Source organism: Staurois parvus, unplaced genomic scaffold, assembly GCF_062004578.1.
Source record: "Staurois parvus isolate SC_StPar_1 unplaced genomic scaffold, SC_StPar_1.0 ptg001087l, whole genome shotgun sequence".
Classification (NCBI taxonomy): Eukaryota; Metazoa; Chordata; class Amphibia; order Anura; family Ranidae; genus Staurois; species Staurois parvus.
The window spans coordinates 1,646,541-1,662,250 of record NW_028318883.1 but is presented as its reverse complement, the minus strand read 5'-3'; the positions used below and the strand labels follow the sequence as shown (position 1 = coordinate 1,662,250).

The 15,710-nt window shown below is 41.2% G+C and overlaps 1 protein-coding gene across 4 annotated transcripts in view; it reads right to left on the bottom strand.

The window, feature by feature from the left end:
* PHACTR3 (phosphatase and actin regulator 3) overlaps window positions 1-15,090 on the bottom strand; it is a 190,255-nt gene extending 175,165 nt beyond the window's left edge. Inside the window, exon 1 of one of the 4 annotated variants that reach the window (XM_089658658.1) lies at window positions 14,701-15,090. In XM_089658658.1, the coding sequence (XP_089514784.1) occupies window positions 14,701-14,818 (118 nt within the window). In that variant the 5' untranslated portion in view covers window positions 14,819-15,090. Of the gene's footprint in view, window positions 1-10,854; window positions 10,879-13,596; window positions 13,620-14,700 lie in introns of those variants that run through there. The other 3 variants (XM_089658654.1, XM_089658657.1, XM_089658655.1) reach the window with 3 other exon arrangements.
* Window positions 15,091-15,710: the final 620 nt, after the last annotated feature.

The following is a 15,710-nucleotide window of genomic DNA, read 5'->3' as shown; positions in this document are numbered from 1 at the left end:
CTGTGGTCCATCTCCATTGTTGGCAGCTATACTATACAAAAGAAGGCACAGGAGGAAGTGGGTTTTGCAAAGTAGACCTTCATTGTATACAATAGAAATGACAGTCCTTGTGTCAATCAGTAGAACCCATCTTTAAAGATGAATTCCAAGAATGGTATCTTTTTACATAGTTAAATCGGTCCAGCTTGCACCCATGTAACTATGTATATACCATACCTGTCCATTTCCCCTGAAAGCTGGAAATCACTGAAGTAGACACCTCTAACTCCAGTGATCTCCACTTTTATCCAGGTCCCGTTCTGAGTGCAAAGCATTCTCTGATTAGATGTAGGGGAAAGGCAGGATGGTGATCTTACGCTCTCCACCTCGTCCAATCAGAGAATGCTGTGCATTCATTCTAAGCATTCTCTGAATGCCACCTGTGTTAAATGGCTGACCTCCTGTGTTCAAAATGCATCAGGCTGGTCGCTCAGCACAGACCTCAGAAGATAATAAAGATCACTGGCGTATCAGCATTTACTTCAGTGATTTACAGTTTCCAGGGGCATTAGCCAGGTATTGTATATACATAGTTACATTGGTCCATGCTGGATCAATCTAACTATGTAAAAATATACTATACCTGGAATTCAGCTTTAAAGACGGGTTGTGTCATATTTATGGTATACAATTTTAAGGGCAACCAAACTGATAAGAGGCATGGAGGAGCTCAGCTATGAGGAAAGATTAGAGGAACTGAATTTATTCTCTCTTGAAAAGAGGAGATTAAGGGGGGATATGATCACCATATATAATACATAAGGGGGGATATGATCTCCATGTGTAATACATAAGGGGGGATATGATCACCATATATAATACATAAGGGGAGGATATGATCTCCATGTGTAATACATAAGGGGGGATATGATCTCCATGTGTAATACATAAGGGGGGATATGATCTCCATGTATAATACATAAGGGGGGATATGATCTCCATGTGTAATACATAAGGGGGGATATGATCACCATATATAATACATAAGGGGAGGATATGATCTCCATGTATAATACATAAGGGGGGATATGATCTCCATGTATAATACATAAGGGGGGATATGATCTCCATGTATAATACATAAGGGGGGATATGATCTCCATGTATAATACATAAAGGGGGATATGATCTCCATGTATAATACATAAGGGGGGATATGATCTCCATGTATAATACATAAGGGGGGATATGATCTCCATGTATAATACATAAGGGGGATATGATCTCCATGTATAATACATAAGGGGGGATATGATCTCCATGTATAATACATAAGGGGGGGATATGATCAACATGTATAATACATAATGGGGGATATGATCTCCATGTATAATACATAAGGGGGGATATGATCTCCATGTATAAATACATAAGGGGGGATATGATCTCCATGTATAAATACATAAGGGGGGATATGATCACCATGTGTAATACATAAGGGGGATATGTTCTCCATGTATAATACATAAGGGGGGATATGATCTCCATGTATAATACATAAGGGGGGATATGATCTCCATGTATATTACATAAGGCTGGATATGATCTCCATGTATAATACATAAGGGGGGATATGATCTCCATGTATAATACAAAGGGGGGGGTATGATCAATATGTATAATACATAATGGGGGATATGATCAACATATATAATACATAAGGGGGGATATGATCTCCATGTATAATACATAAGGGGGGATATGATCACCATGTATAATACATAAGGGGGATATGATCTCCATGTATAATACATAAGAGGGGATATGATCTCCATGTATAATACATAAGGGGGGATATGATCACCATGTATAATACATAAAGGGGGATATGATCTCCATGTATAATACATAAAGGGGGATATGATCAACATGTATAATACATAAGGGGGGATATGATCTCCATGTATAATACATAAGGGGGGATATGATCTCCATGTATAATACATAAGGGGGATATGATCAACATGTATAATACATTGGTGTAGAGTTATTCACCCTGAGGTCATCACAGAGGACAAGGGGGTACTCTTTACGTCTGGAGGAAAAAAAATGTAATCTCCAAACACAGAAAGGTTTCTTCACAGTGAGAGCTGTGAAAATGTGGAATAGACTCCCTCAAGAGTTCTGGCCAGCTCAGTGGATTCTTTTTTAGATACACAGAATATAACTGGATACTAATATTTATAGGTAAAGTTGATCCAGGCAATATCCGATTGCCTCTCGGGGGATCAGGAAGGAATTTTTTTCCCTGCAGGAGCAAATTGGATTGTGCTTTGCTGTTTATTTTTTTGCCTTCCTCTGGATCATCTGTGGGTATAGGATTATAACTTTTTTTTAATGGTTGAACTGGATGGACTTTTGTCTTTTTTCAGCCAGACTAACTATGTAACAATGAAGGGCTAGTCTGACCACACACTTCCTCCAGTACCCTACCATTGTATAGTAAAGCTGCCAGCAATGGTGATGAACCATACCAGTCAGGTCACAGCTTGACTTTACAAGTTCTGGAGGGTACTAATCCACCTTTGAATATTTGTTTCCTCTCTGCAGTAGTGGGATATAAAACCTTCACACAGGGCCTATCGTATTGTCTCCATCCTGCAGCAGTTTTGTATCAAGACTGGCCAGCTGTATTTACAGTGTACAGCAAGCACTTACTGTACAGAGCTCCCAGGAGGACAAGCTGTAACAGAACCAGTAATAAATCACATGAGGACTGCGGAGTGTAATGAAAGATCAATGACAAGAGCATTTAAATTATCCACAGGAATCTTTCTTTGTCTTTCTCTACTGAGCGTCTTCAAAAGAACTGGAAAAATATAACATACCTTCTGTGATAACACAGATTTCCCTTCGGTAATTGAAGACTCTTAAAGAAGAACTCTGATCTAATGAAACGATTATTTAATATTAGCTCAATCAGAAATCAGTTAACACTTTCAGCACATTTTCTCACAATGTTGCAGCAGCTAATATTTACAGTAAACGTAAACCTATACACTAAAATCTCATATAATCTTCAACATGTTAATATAATTGTAAAAGTTGTAAATCCTTTTAAAACTGCATTTTTTAAAAATGATACCAAGCCATGAAGGACTTTTTTTCAAGCAATGTAACAGGGTGACAACGCTTTTATCCTGTCTTCTAAATGTGCTCCTTGTTGTCACCAGGAGACTACAAATAGAGGTTTCAATACACATTTTGCAGGCACAGGTTACTGTTATCACCATCTGGAAACCCGCTCAAAGAAATATCATGCAGCTGGAGTGTATGTAAAATGGAAGTGGCTGCAGATGATCAACAGCACTAAGATGCTACAAAGGATGAAAAAAAGGTGAAAACAATATTTCATTGTGTTCATATGTTGTTTGTTTATAATATACCTTGCGTGTACACAGCAAGGTACATGTCATTCACTTTAAATTTACATCCACTTTCATGCAGAATCTATAATTGTGTTTATGTGCCTATTCCTCTACATATGACAACTGTAAGCATTGATTTTAAAGGAACAAGAACAGAGGCAGCAGAGGCATGTTGCACCACGAAAGACAAGTTATTTTCCCATCCTGGTTTGGATCTGCTCAGTTACAACATGCTGAACATCAGGGGAAGCCATACCTGATAGTCTGTGTTTTAATCTGTGCATCATGGATGTACAGTCAGGGATGTGCTTAGAGATCCGAGCAGGTATATACAGCCACCCACCTGTCATTGATTTGAACAAGCTGCCTGCATGGGGCTGCACAGAACAACATCCCTCGTAGATGATGCTGGCCCTTCACAAGGGTGTCCAGATTAGTACACCTGTGTGAATGAGGCCTAAAGATTATAATCCTGGTAGAGAAGACCATACAAGGAATGTGCTGCACAAAATGTTTCTATGACTGGGTAGCTTGAAGTAGTTAATTACATTAAAATTGGTTTGTTCTGTAAGGCCGGCCATACATGGGGCGATTTCCGCTCTGTTAGAATAATGGGTCAATTTTCGCTCTGTTAGTGGGGCAATGGCACCGGCCGATTTTCATAGTTCCTCCCCATTTTGTTTATCAGGCATGCTGGAAAATTTGTGAAAAACGACCGATTTTCGCAATCATTGGTGGCACCATCAGATTACACAACGAACAATGTTTTTGATTTTCGATTGAAAATTCATGCGGAATTTGACCCATGTATGGCCTGCTTAAGGCAGAAGATATCTCATCAGTACTCACCCAAATGGTTTCTTTCAACTGAGTGCCTGGAACATTTCCCAACATAAAGCCTCACTTATTGTTTCTGATGTGTTGTCATTGTTCCCTAGCGTTCCTCATACTCATAAAAACTGATGAAGCTGCTTGGATAAATAGAAAATGTCTTCAATATGACAGAAGTCTAGTTGACTGTGCTTAAAGGATAAGTTCACCTTTTAGACAAAAATAATAAATGCACATTTTTTTACAGGTAACAAAAATGTGCGTTTATTTTTTTTTGTCTATGGGAGCTAGGAAAGCATTGCACCAGTGATCAGTAGATCACTGATGCCATTCAGGTCTCCTGCAGATCTGTCAGAATATCTGCTTGCCATGGGGGATGTACGGGCAAGCAGATATTCTGACAGGAAGCTTCAATGTACTATCACAGTGCTCCACAGCGCCGTGGTAGTTTATTGAAAACCACAAGCCCACAGCCGCTAAGGATGCCGGGACTTGCAGTTCATTCATTCACGGAAGTCCGTGAATGAATGATGCAGCTCAGTAGGCAAAGACCCACACGGCCGCGCTGTTTTCAAATATGACAGATAGTACAGGGAAACTTCTCCCTGTACTAACTGTCAGAGGGATGGGGGGTGGCGGCAGCTATGGGAACATGTTACATGTTCCACCCTAAAACGGTTGGAACATGTAACATGTTCCCAAAGATGAACTTATCCTTTAAAGGCTAACTAAACATTTAAAGCCATGTTATTCCCATATTTAGGATGTAACATGATGCCAAGCAGACCCCCATCCCCAAAACAGACCCTCCTCTGACAGCTTATGGGGGTTCTTCTCAGATTTGAAATTGGTGCAGCTGTGCATGGCTTGCAGCTGATGGACTTGTAGTTCTCAGTGCATCACAAGTGTGGTGATCACTGCACTCATAGTCCATTGACACTTCTTCCAGCTGTCTACCAAAAGTCCACTGATCATAGTTGCAATACTTAAAGACTCATGTGCAAATAAATAATATATGCACATTTTTTTCTGCAAATATATATACTTGTACTGTATCTAGACCATTTTGGAAAGTCCCCTTTCATACAAGCTTTCCGCCTGTCAGTTTTTCAGATTGAGAAACTGCTCTAAGTCTATGGGCAGATGGATGTAAACGCAATTGTGTCCGTTTACATCTGCCTACCTCCGAGTCCTTCCGGGTCCTTTTCTGTTTTTCCAGACCTAAACATGACAGGTTGGAGGTAACCTGATATATATGAACACAAGTCCGTTTATATGTGGCAGTCCATAGAAAAACATGGGTATACCACAGTCCACTGTGAAAAAAAAAAAGTAAACTGGCACAAATGACAGAAAAGTGATATCTATCCTGTTCTGCTCTGATTCAGTTGGGGATTTGTTCATGGATCCCCTGCTGAACAGAATAGAACACACCCCTATGAATGAACTCCAAGGTAAAACATTCACATACAACAAATAATTCTGGCTGTCCGGTAGTGAACTGACACAGAATTGTTAACGCATTGTGGTATATATCAGCCTTTCTCAACCAGGGTGCCTTGAGGTTTCTTCAGGGGTGCCTTGAGGTTTCTTCAGGGGTGCCTTGGCAAAATGTCTACAAATTGCCCAAAACTTGTATACAAGCCTGCCTTTTAGTTACACAAAGCCACAGGTTTGCATTGTGCACCATTATGACCTTCTAGCTGCCGGCATCCTGACAACCAATGACATCATCAGTTGATAAGGAGGATATCGGCTGCCTGCACAGCATCCTAGTTTTACCCTCCCCCGCCACTCTTCATCAGTGCTGGGCTCACTTTAGCTCAGTGATGGAGAAAAACTGAAGGAGAAGAGAAACAATGGAATACTAGTCAGTACCAGTGTGCAAAAGTGTATTTGCTTTGGAAGAATAAATCACCTTTAATATTGGGTGTCCTACATGTGTGGATGTTACTGCGTTATATAAAACTTTTCACATTTAGAATGGGGTGCCTCAAGACTGTATATTATTTTTAAGGGTGCCTTGACTGAAAAAAGGTTGAGAAACACATGTATATATACATAACTACAGTGCTCATGCCTATTTCTTTTTCGATTATTTTTCTCACACTATTCTCCCATCATTGATTCAAAATTCATTTGTTTTTCAAAACAAATTTCCAACATGCCCGATCACTCAAATTTGATGGTCACCTGAATATCGGCCGTTTCTGTGGTCCACTGATGATGCGAAATTCGAACGAAAATTCTTAGAGAAGATTTTTTAAAGAAAATTCTTTCGGTATTTGACCCATGTATGGCCGGCTTTAGACAGGTAGTCTGATTGGTTACCATAGGCAGTATGTCTATGAAGGGTCTCATTATATAAGTCAAAGTATGGCTGCTAGTAGTCAGTCACTTTCAATTAGACTTGTTCTATAATGTTGCAGATGTTTTGCTGCTTGTCCAAACAGATTCTTTAGTTCTAGTGAGTGTCCAGGCCAACCCCAGCAACCAGGCTCATTCAGACAGGCATCTATTGGCGAGAAACTGGCGTTTCCTACTGGTGAAAAAATTAACAGCCCTGTACTATTCAATGGCTGGCACTACCATTGTTCTAATGCTCATCCGAGTGGTCCATCATCTGTCGTGGGCCCGGTGCTATTTTTAAAATCCTGCTTGCTGCATCTTTGGTGTGGTAAACAAAACGCACCAAAAAAACACCTCCCCATTTAAATAAATTGAAAACGTGGGAAAAACAATGTTGTTGTGGGTTTTGAGTCACATATCCTTTTAAAAAAACAGGGTACAAACGGGGATCAGTGTGAAAGTAGCCTAACCGAACAAGCTGAAGTTGGAAGCTGATTGGCTATCATGCACCTCTGCACCAGATTTTGAGTGCTCCAGTTTTAGTAAATCTCCTCCTTTGAGTCCAGGGTGACCTTAACCCCATGGTCACATTGGGTGCGACTTGGCATACGATTTGCATGCCATGCGACTTGCAAATCGTGTGCCAAGTCGCACCCTATTGTCTGCAATTAGAGCGGTCATATCGGTGCGGTTCCGACTTGGTCAGAGCCGCACCGATTTCTAAAGTAGTACATGTACTACTTTTGGTGTGATTTGCATAGACATCTGTGTCAGATTTCTTGCAAATCGCACCTGAAATCAGCATCTCACCCGACTTTGAAATCTCAAAGGTTAGGCCAGTGGCGTCCCTAGGGGGGTGCGGGCCGCACCGAATGACACCATCACAGGGGTGCGGGAGCAGGATGCAAGCAGAGCTTCTGGGCTCTGTGAAGGTCCTGGCCAGTTATTGGGGTGATCCCGGATTCCTGGCACAGTGACAGCGGCCCTCCGGTGTAGCAGTAAAAAGAGTATCCCTGACCCGTGAAGATATGTATCCCCTGAAGCAACTGCGCATGTGCCGGTTTCAGGCCGAAGAAGCTGATTGCCGATCTCCAACTCAACTTTAGCACAGAGCTGCCACAGTTAATCCCTTACAGGCTGCAAACCGCTGAAGCTGATCCCACGGATCACTATGAGTTGCAAAATCAGTTAACCCCCTATAGGTTTAACCTATATGGGGTTAAATGATCTTGCAACCCATAGTGATCCGCGGGATCAGCTTCAGCGGTTTGCAGCCTGTAAGAGGTTAACTGTGGCAGCTCTGTGCTAAAGTCGGAGATCGGCTTCTTCGGCCTGAAACCGACACATGCGCAGTTGCTTCAGGGGATACATATCTTCACGGGTCAGGGATACTCTTTTTACCGCTACACCGCCACCGCTCCTTCCTCTCTGGAGGGGTGACACCATCCCTAGGGATGCCTCTGGGTTAGGCTGCAGTTAATCAACCAGTTTATATGTGGTCATATTTCGCCGCACATGCACTCAGCAGTCTATTTGCCTTATAGCTACACAACTAACTTAATCACCTTAATCCAATCACCAATGAATGTGTGAAACTGAATGAACCCATTCTGTTACAACTTCTATAGGTAACAGTCATGCTGCTTCAGTTTTGTTTGTTTTAGAAATCATATTTGCTTTCAGTCTGGGCCATTTTCCCATAGAAAATGTTTTCTTAAGAGCTATCTGTATTGCTCTATACCAACCTGAATCAAACTTTCTTTGCTGGCTGGTATCTCCTAGTACAGGTTTGAATTCCTTGGGTAAATGTTGATCGCACAATTGTGCAACTACATTTGAACATGACTGGTCACTTGCTTGAAGGCAGACAGGAGCACCTTGCTCCAAACCAGTCATAGCATGGTAATATTCTCCTCTATCTTTTAAATTAGCAACTCTAGCTAGACTATGCTCTTTTTTCTATGTCTTTGTATAGCTTTGCACACAGAGAATTAGTTTCAACACTTAAGCAGGCCATACATGGGTCGAATTCCGAACGATTTTTCAAAAATTGAAAGCATCGTTCGTTCTGTAATCCGATGGTGCCACCAATGATTTCGAAAATCGGTCATTTTTCAAGAATTTTCCAGCATGCCCAATAAACGAAATGGGGAGGAACTACGAAAATCACCCCACTAACAGAGCGAAAATCGTCCGATTGTTCTTAGGTCCGATTTTTGAACGATCGAAAAATCGACCTAACTCTAACAAAGATCACAGCAAAATCACACATTAGTGTACATATAACATTATGGGGTTTTTTTTTCAATTAAATAAAAAATATACACAATCAAAAGTCACCCATGTGGCTGTAGCCCAAGGCAACATGGAAATGTTATAAATGAGGTTCAAGTAGGAAACATGCCATGTTCTGCAAACTTCCAGGTGTAAGCACAGCTCATTAGCAACCCATGCAAAAGTGTTAATTATGTCACCTGTTGGAAGCATTGCACCTGAAAATCTCTGATTATTGGGAGAGCCTCATGATCAGGTATGTAGCATCACCTTCAGTACAAAATTGTTTTTTTTTAAATGGTTGGTGACTTTACATATTACTTGTTCTGGAAGTAGTATATTCTTCTAAGAGTGATCTCACATGTGTTTTATGCTTTAAGGCAAAATGCCTACTAAAAACTCTGTAAGATGATTGTTAAAGATACAGTACATGCTGATATGTGTTTTTAAAGTGAACTGTGTTTGGCAGACAGTTGAAAAGTTATATTGCACAATAGAACCTCTAGGCACATACATGAATGTCCTTTACTTTAAAGCCCTTTATTATGAGGTCCCATTTCTAGGTGGTAACATGCATGGTTTCACTATGTGCTACCGTAACAAACACACAAACCTTGGTGCAGTGTGTTGTGGCGCCATACATGTTGAAATACATTGCAACACAGTACTATAGCAGGCAGTGCATTGCAGCACAGACATGAAAAAAAAAGTCTAGGTTTTTTTTTTTTTTTTTTTTTTGTGCAGAAGGTGCCCTACCATGAATGTGCTGCCTTCATACACAATAATGCATTGCATTAACAAAATTCATTATTTGAACGAGCTGCAGAGTAAACTTTTATGAAAAGGAATATGAAGGCTGCCATAGTTGTCTTTCTGAAAATGCTAGCTGCCTGGCTGCCCCCTGAACAGGTACGTTAGTGACAAGAATGGATACCACCGTATTATTGTAGAAATGTTCCTTCAGTAAAGGCATATATATTGCTCAATAGGACCTTAAAATTTGGCTACTGGGGACGAGCCTTAGGAAGATGGAGTGTCCTTTTTGATGTTTACGCTCTTTGTAGATTAGATTATCTGTATGCATTTCCAAAACTGAGGCATTTCTGTGGCAACAACCAATCAATTTGTTACAGATTTTGTAGAAAGGTCCCCCTGTTTTTAGTGCTGTTGTTTTACTTTGTTTAAGATATTTATTGGCACAAACCTCTCCAAAAATAGGCTGGCCATACATCATACAATTTTCTTGAGAATTTTGCATTAGATTTACCAAAAACATATGAGGTCAAACCTAAACAACCCTTTCAATTGCATCCAATTAGGCAGGCCCTTGCACTACATACCTGAAATTAAATCTAAAGGAAATTGAGCAGAAACTGAACAGAAAATTGGAAGAATATTGTATAGTATATGGCCAGCCTTACACAGATTTTACATTGCTACTTAGCTGATCCAGTCATTAAACATTCTATGGAATGCTATAATAATATAAAGCCGGTGCCTAGCTATTTCTACCACTACAACTGCTTATTACCTCCCCATAACTAACATCACATTGCTGCTATGTGCAACCACAATAAAAATAAATTTAATTTTATATATATATATATATATATATATATATATATATATGCCTCTTGTCTTTATACAATATTACAAAGTTTTATCTTTTATAATTCTACTGTAACGACTACTACTCTCCATGCATGCTGTGCCCATAGCATCTATATGAAGTCACCTGTCAGTGATCGATATATTATAACAATAATAATAAAAAGAAACAAGACATTGCCCTATATATAGCAGTTATGCAAAGTCACCTGTCAGTGCCTGGAATTTATAAAATGATGATAATAATGGCTGAAGACATTGTCCATGATATAAAGACATATGAGGGTCATTATTATAATATCATGTTACCTGTCTTTCAGCTTATGGTAATATATTATTATTCATGCCAGCAGTCCCTAGCACAGTAATAACCCCCAATAGTCACCTGGCATGACGTTGTGGTTGGCTCTCAGCACAAGTAGTCTTTGTTCTTTGTTCAGGGGTCCCAGGCTCTGGAATGACTCCTGACAAAGAGCCTTAGGGGAGCAGTGTGTCTGTTGTGTGTGTGACAAGAATCAGGTGATCTCAGGGGAGGTCCCATCCCCCACCAATGACAGCCAAATTCGCTGAGTGGGCACATTCTAACACATGCACACTCTAAAATTGCAATGCATGACAATCATTAGAAAAGGCCTCAGATGGCAAAATTAATGAGCTTGCATTCCACCATTGCATGACGTTTTAAACCCCCCCCCCCCCCCCCCCCCAATGTCTAATGATGCGGTGACGATGGCTCTATGGTCACTTGACAATGTCACAATGGGCACGTGACCTAAAACGTGTTAATAGATTTGCTGTCTGCGGGAGGGGTGTAGTGATTATTTTGTATGAACAAAGACTTTATTCCTGCCTATTTCCTCTCCCCTCTCACCCCCTCCTCCTCCCCCCCCCCCCCCCTTTGTGTCTGATTCATTTCCTAAACACCTCCACGCATGCTAGGATCTGCCAATTATGGAGCTGCAAAGAGTAGTGGCTACAGGGCCCAGAGGCTCAACAGACCAGCCTGAGCCATATGATCGCCCTGCAAAGCCATGGGCCTCCGTGAGCTGTCAGTCTTCATGTGTGATTGTGGTGACCCCCCCCATTCCAGAGAACTGAGAAGGCAGCCTTCATCCTTCTTGGGGTGAACTGCAGAGATGTCGATATAAATAGAAATGGCCACATCTGGCATTTTGCACCGCTCTCTAACCGAAACATACAAAACCACTTGCTAATTGCTGCCCTGCTATGAAACATTTCAATGGGTGCAATTACGACTCTGCTTGTGCTCGTTGCCATGGAGATGACAAAAAAATTCACCTCTTGGGTCCCGTTCTATTACAGGCTCGTGCTAACGGCAGCAGAATACCTGCATGCTACAGTCAACCAGCACAAGAAGGACTATTATTCCAATGATCCCCAAAATTCACAAAGTCAATTCATAATGTTCTATCCTAAAACCCTCATAAATTGGACTTTGCTTTCCCAAAATCTCACATAGCATAGGTCCTGGCTGTTAGTAGGGGGTCTGTCCCTTTAAATAATGTTTGTCATCTGGAGATGTAATGCTATTTTAGAACACGATTTAAAAATAAATCAAAGTATTTTCTATCCTATTGAATAAAAATAGGGAAAATGCAGCTCAATTCAAGTTCATGGAAATTGTGCGCATGCTTGCCTTTTCTGTTTTACAGAAGACTTTATTAGATTTTCCAAAAATAGTCCTTTCAAAGAGCAGTGTACAAAAAGTGAAGCACAGTGCATACAGTATGTGTATTTTCTGCAGGGAATGGAGGTTCTTGCTGACAGAGCTAGCAGATGATCCTGCGTAAAATGTGCGTCTAATGTACTTGTGTTTAGCAGGTACAGAGTTTTAGATGCATACAATTCTTTTTTGAATTCAGATGAATGACTACACATCTGCGCAGACCCTGGACTCAGCTGCGCCCCCCCCTTTTTTTTTTTGCAGCGCATATTTGAAGACACAGTTGTGTGTATGGGCTCATTGCGTTTAGATGCACACAAAACCGTGCACATCTAAATGCAACGTTTTTTTTTCTTTGTGAATGAGCCCTAAGAACATCAACCAAAGTGAAGGTATTGACCTGACAACTAAACAGACTCCAGTTGTCATTAAACATGAATGCGAACATCTGGATGCTCACTACAGACTGCACACAAGTATCAACTCTAATGACTCAATGGTCACTACGGACTGCATACAAGTGTGAACGCGAACAACTCGATGGTCACTACAGACTGCATACAAGTGTGAACGCTAACAACTCGATGGTCACTACAGACATCTCACAAGCAGGGGTGGACTGACCATTTGGAAACTCGGGCACTGCGCGAGCGCCCGGGGTCAGTAGGGGGGCCCCATGAGATGCCCCTGGTACCTTTTTCATAGGATTTTTTGAGTTTGGGCAAGGACACAGGGGCCCCATGATCCCCTATTGCCCAGGGGCCCCATGAGTTGTCAGTCCACTCCTTCTCACAAGTATCAACTCTAACCACTCGATGGTCACTACAGACTGCGCACAAGTATCAACTCAAATAACTCGATGGTCACTACAGACTGCGCACAAGTATCAACTCTAATAACTCGATGGTCACTATGGGTTTAGCAAAAGTAGGAATATTAACATCTGGATGCTCACTAGAGACTGCACACAAGTATGAACATTTAGATAGTCACTACAGACTGCACATTGTAGGAAAGTTAACATGTAGATGGTCATTACCACACAAGTATGAATGTTAACATCTGGATGGTCACTACAGGCGTCACACATAGGAATGTTAACATCTGGATGGTTTCTACTGACCGCACGTGAGTGAATGTGAACATCTGGATGGTCACTAGAGACTGCACACAAGTATGAACATTTAGATAGTCACTACAGACTGCACACAAGTAGGAAAGTTAACATCTGGATAGCCATTACTAACCACACATGAGTATGAATCTGAACATCTGGATGGTCACTACAAACTGCACCCAAGTAGGAATGTTTATACCTGGATGGTCACCACTGACCACACACCTGTTGTTCCTCTCTCTGTGTTAAAAAAAAATGCCCCCCCCCCCCCATATAACCCACATACATGTTTTTGAACTTGTAAAAATATTAAATATTTTCCCTACCTTGAAACGCATTTGGACACTTCCTGAAAGGACCTCAATGCCCTGCCCTATTAGTCTTGCAGCAATATCCTGTTCAGCACAGCTGTGCTCCAACCCCAGTAACTCATGACACAGCACAAGTGTGCAAACAGCATGTCCAAAGCGCAGTAAAACAAGGTAACCAATCAAATCTCATCCGCATGGAGCAGGCAGGGAAATTAAAAAAAAAAAAAAAAAAAATCACACATTCCATAATTCTCCCTGCCTTAATACTTAAGTGCAAAGTGTAATGCTACGGTAGGATTTGGGGTATAATAAATGTAAAAAAATAAATAAAATGTAATTAAATTTTTATATATATATATATATAATATAAAATATTACTATTAATATTTTTTGGAGCCATGTGCAAAATAAATTTTGGGTGTGTGTGTGTATGTGTGTGTGTGTGTGTATATATATATATATATATATATATATATAATGTTTTGCATATATCTCAAAAATAATAATTTAATGATAATAAAAAATATATAAATTTTTTTTTTTTTTTTACATATGACTCAAACTTGAATTCCTATTTACAAATACAGAGGGATACACATGAAGGAAGCGAAAAAATTGTAAGAACATTAATAAAAATGAAAAAATAATTTAAAAAAAAATGTAAGGGGAAAAAAAGATATATTCATTCATGAACATGGCTCACCCTTCTATTAGTATTTTTTTTTTTTTAATGTAAGAATACAAGGGGGAAAAAATGATTGTAAAATATATTCTGGCTCCCAATAATAATATTTGTTTCTTGTATCTTACATTTTATAATGAAAAGAGTGCATGCACTGGTTGGGCACATTCATTATCTGCTCATTAGCAGCTGCTGCCACAGAAAGAGCATTAGCAGCATTAAGAATGGGAGCATCTGTATGATGTCTTGTAAATGCACATCAATGGTGGCTAGAGAAGCATGAATTAATCCTCGCTAATACTGGTCACAGCCTCTACTTAATCTACAATCACATTGGACGCAAGCGATGGGTGTGATGTCCGTTGCTCCCATTAACCCCTTGAGTACCACAGCTCCCCTCCCCCCTTTCTCATACACATACACACCCCCTTCCCTACCTGTGCAATCCTCTGACTCTGAGCCAAGCTCTGTGGGGTCACCGTGGATGATGTTGGGGTCACTGTTGGATCTCCCTCTGTGCACGTATGACCCCGGGAGCTCCTGTGATGTTGCCATGGGCTGTCAGCTGCGATGTTGCTTGAGAAGGTTGCATTAAAGAAGCTTATGTGAGCCAGCTGAGCAGTGGAAGGAGCAGACCTCAGTTCAGCAGATGCTGAGGATGGAGATCACTTGGATTCTATCCCCCCTGGGATGCCTTGCATCATCTGGATCTCCAGAACCTGCTGTGCATAATCCACCCAGGCCAGGGAGACACCAGATTCCCCCCTCCCCAAATCCTCCCGTTCAATGCTTTTCCTAAAGCAGCAGCAGAAAACATTGGGATTTTACCAGCATCCCTTGCGAGAGGGATGCACCATGCTGACGTCAGCGGTGCTTGCCAGAAGAAATACCTGCACTGCAACAGTAGGACAGGGTACCAGTGCGATGTCCGGGACGGCCGCTAGAGGGAGCAAGAGAGACCACAGCTGTGATCTCGGCACAATATACATATTTATCTCATTGCAGATACATCAATGAAAGGGGGATCTACTGTACGGACTGGATTCCTAGAGGAAGGGGGATCTACTGTACGGACTGGATTCCTAGAGGAAGGGGGATCTACTGTACGGACTGGATTCCTAGAGGAAGGGGGATCTACTGTACGGACTGGATTCCTAGAGGAAGGGGGATCTACTGTACGGACTGGATTCCTAGAGGAAGGGGGATCTACTGTACGGACTGGATTCCTAGAGGAAGGGGGATCTACTGTACGGACTGGATTCCTAGAGGAAGGGGGATCTACTGTGCGGACTGGATTCCTAGAGGAAGGGGGATCTACTGTACGGACTGGATTCCTAGTTGAAGGGGGAACTACTGTACGGACTGGATTCCTAGAGGAAGGGGGATCTACTGTGCGGACTGGATTCCTAGAGGAAGGGGGATATACTGTACGGACTGGATTCCTAGA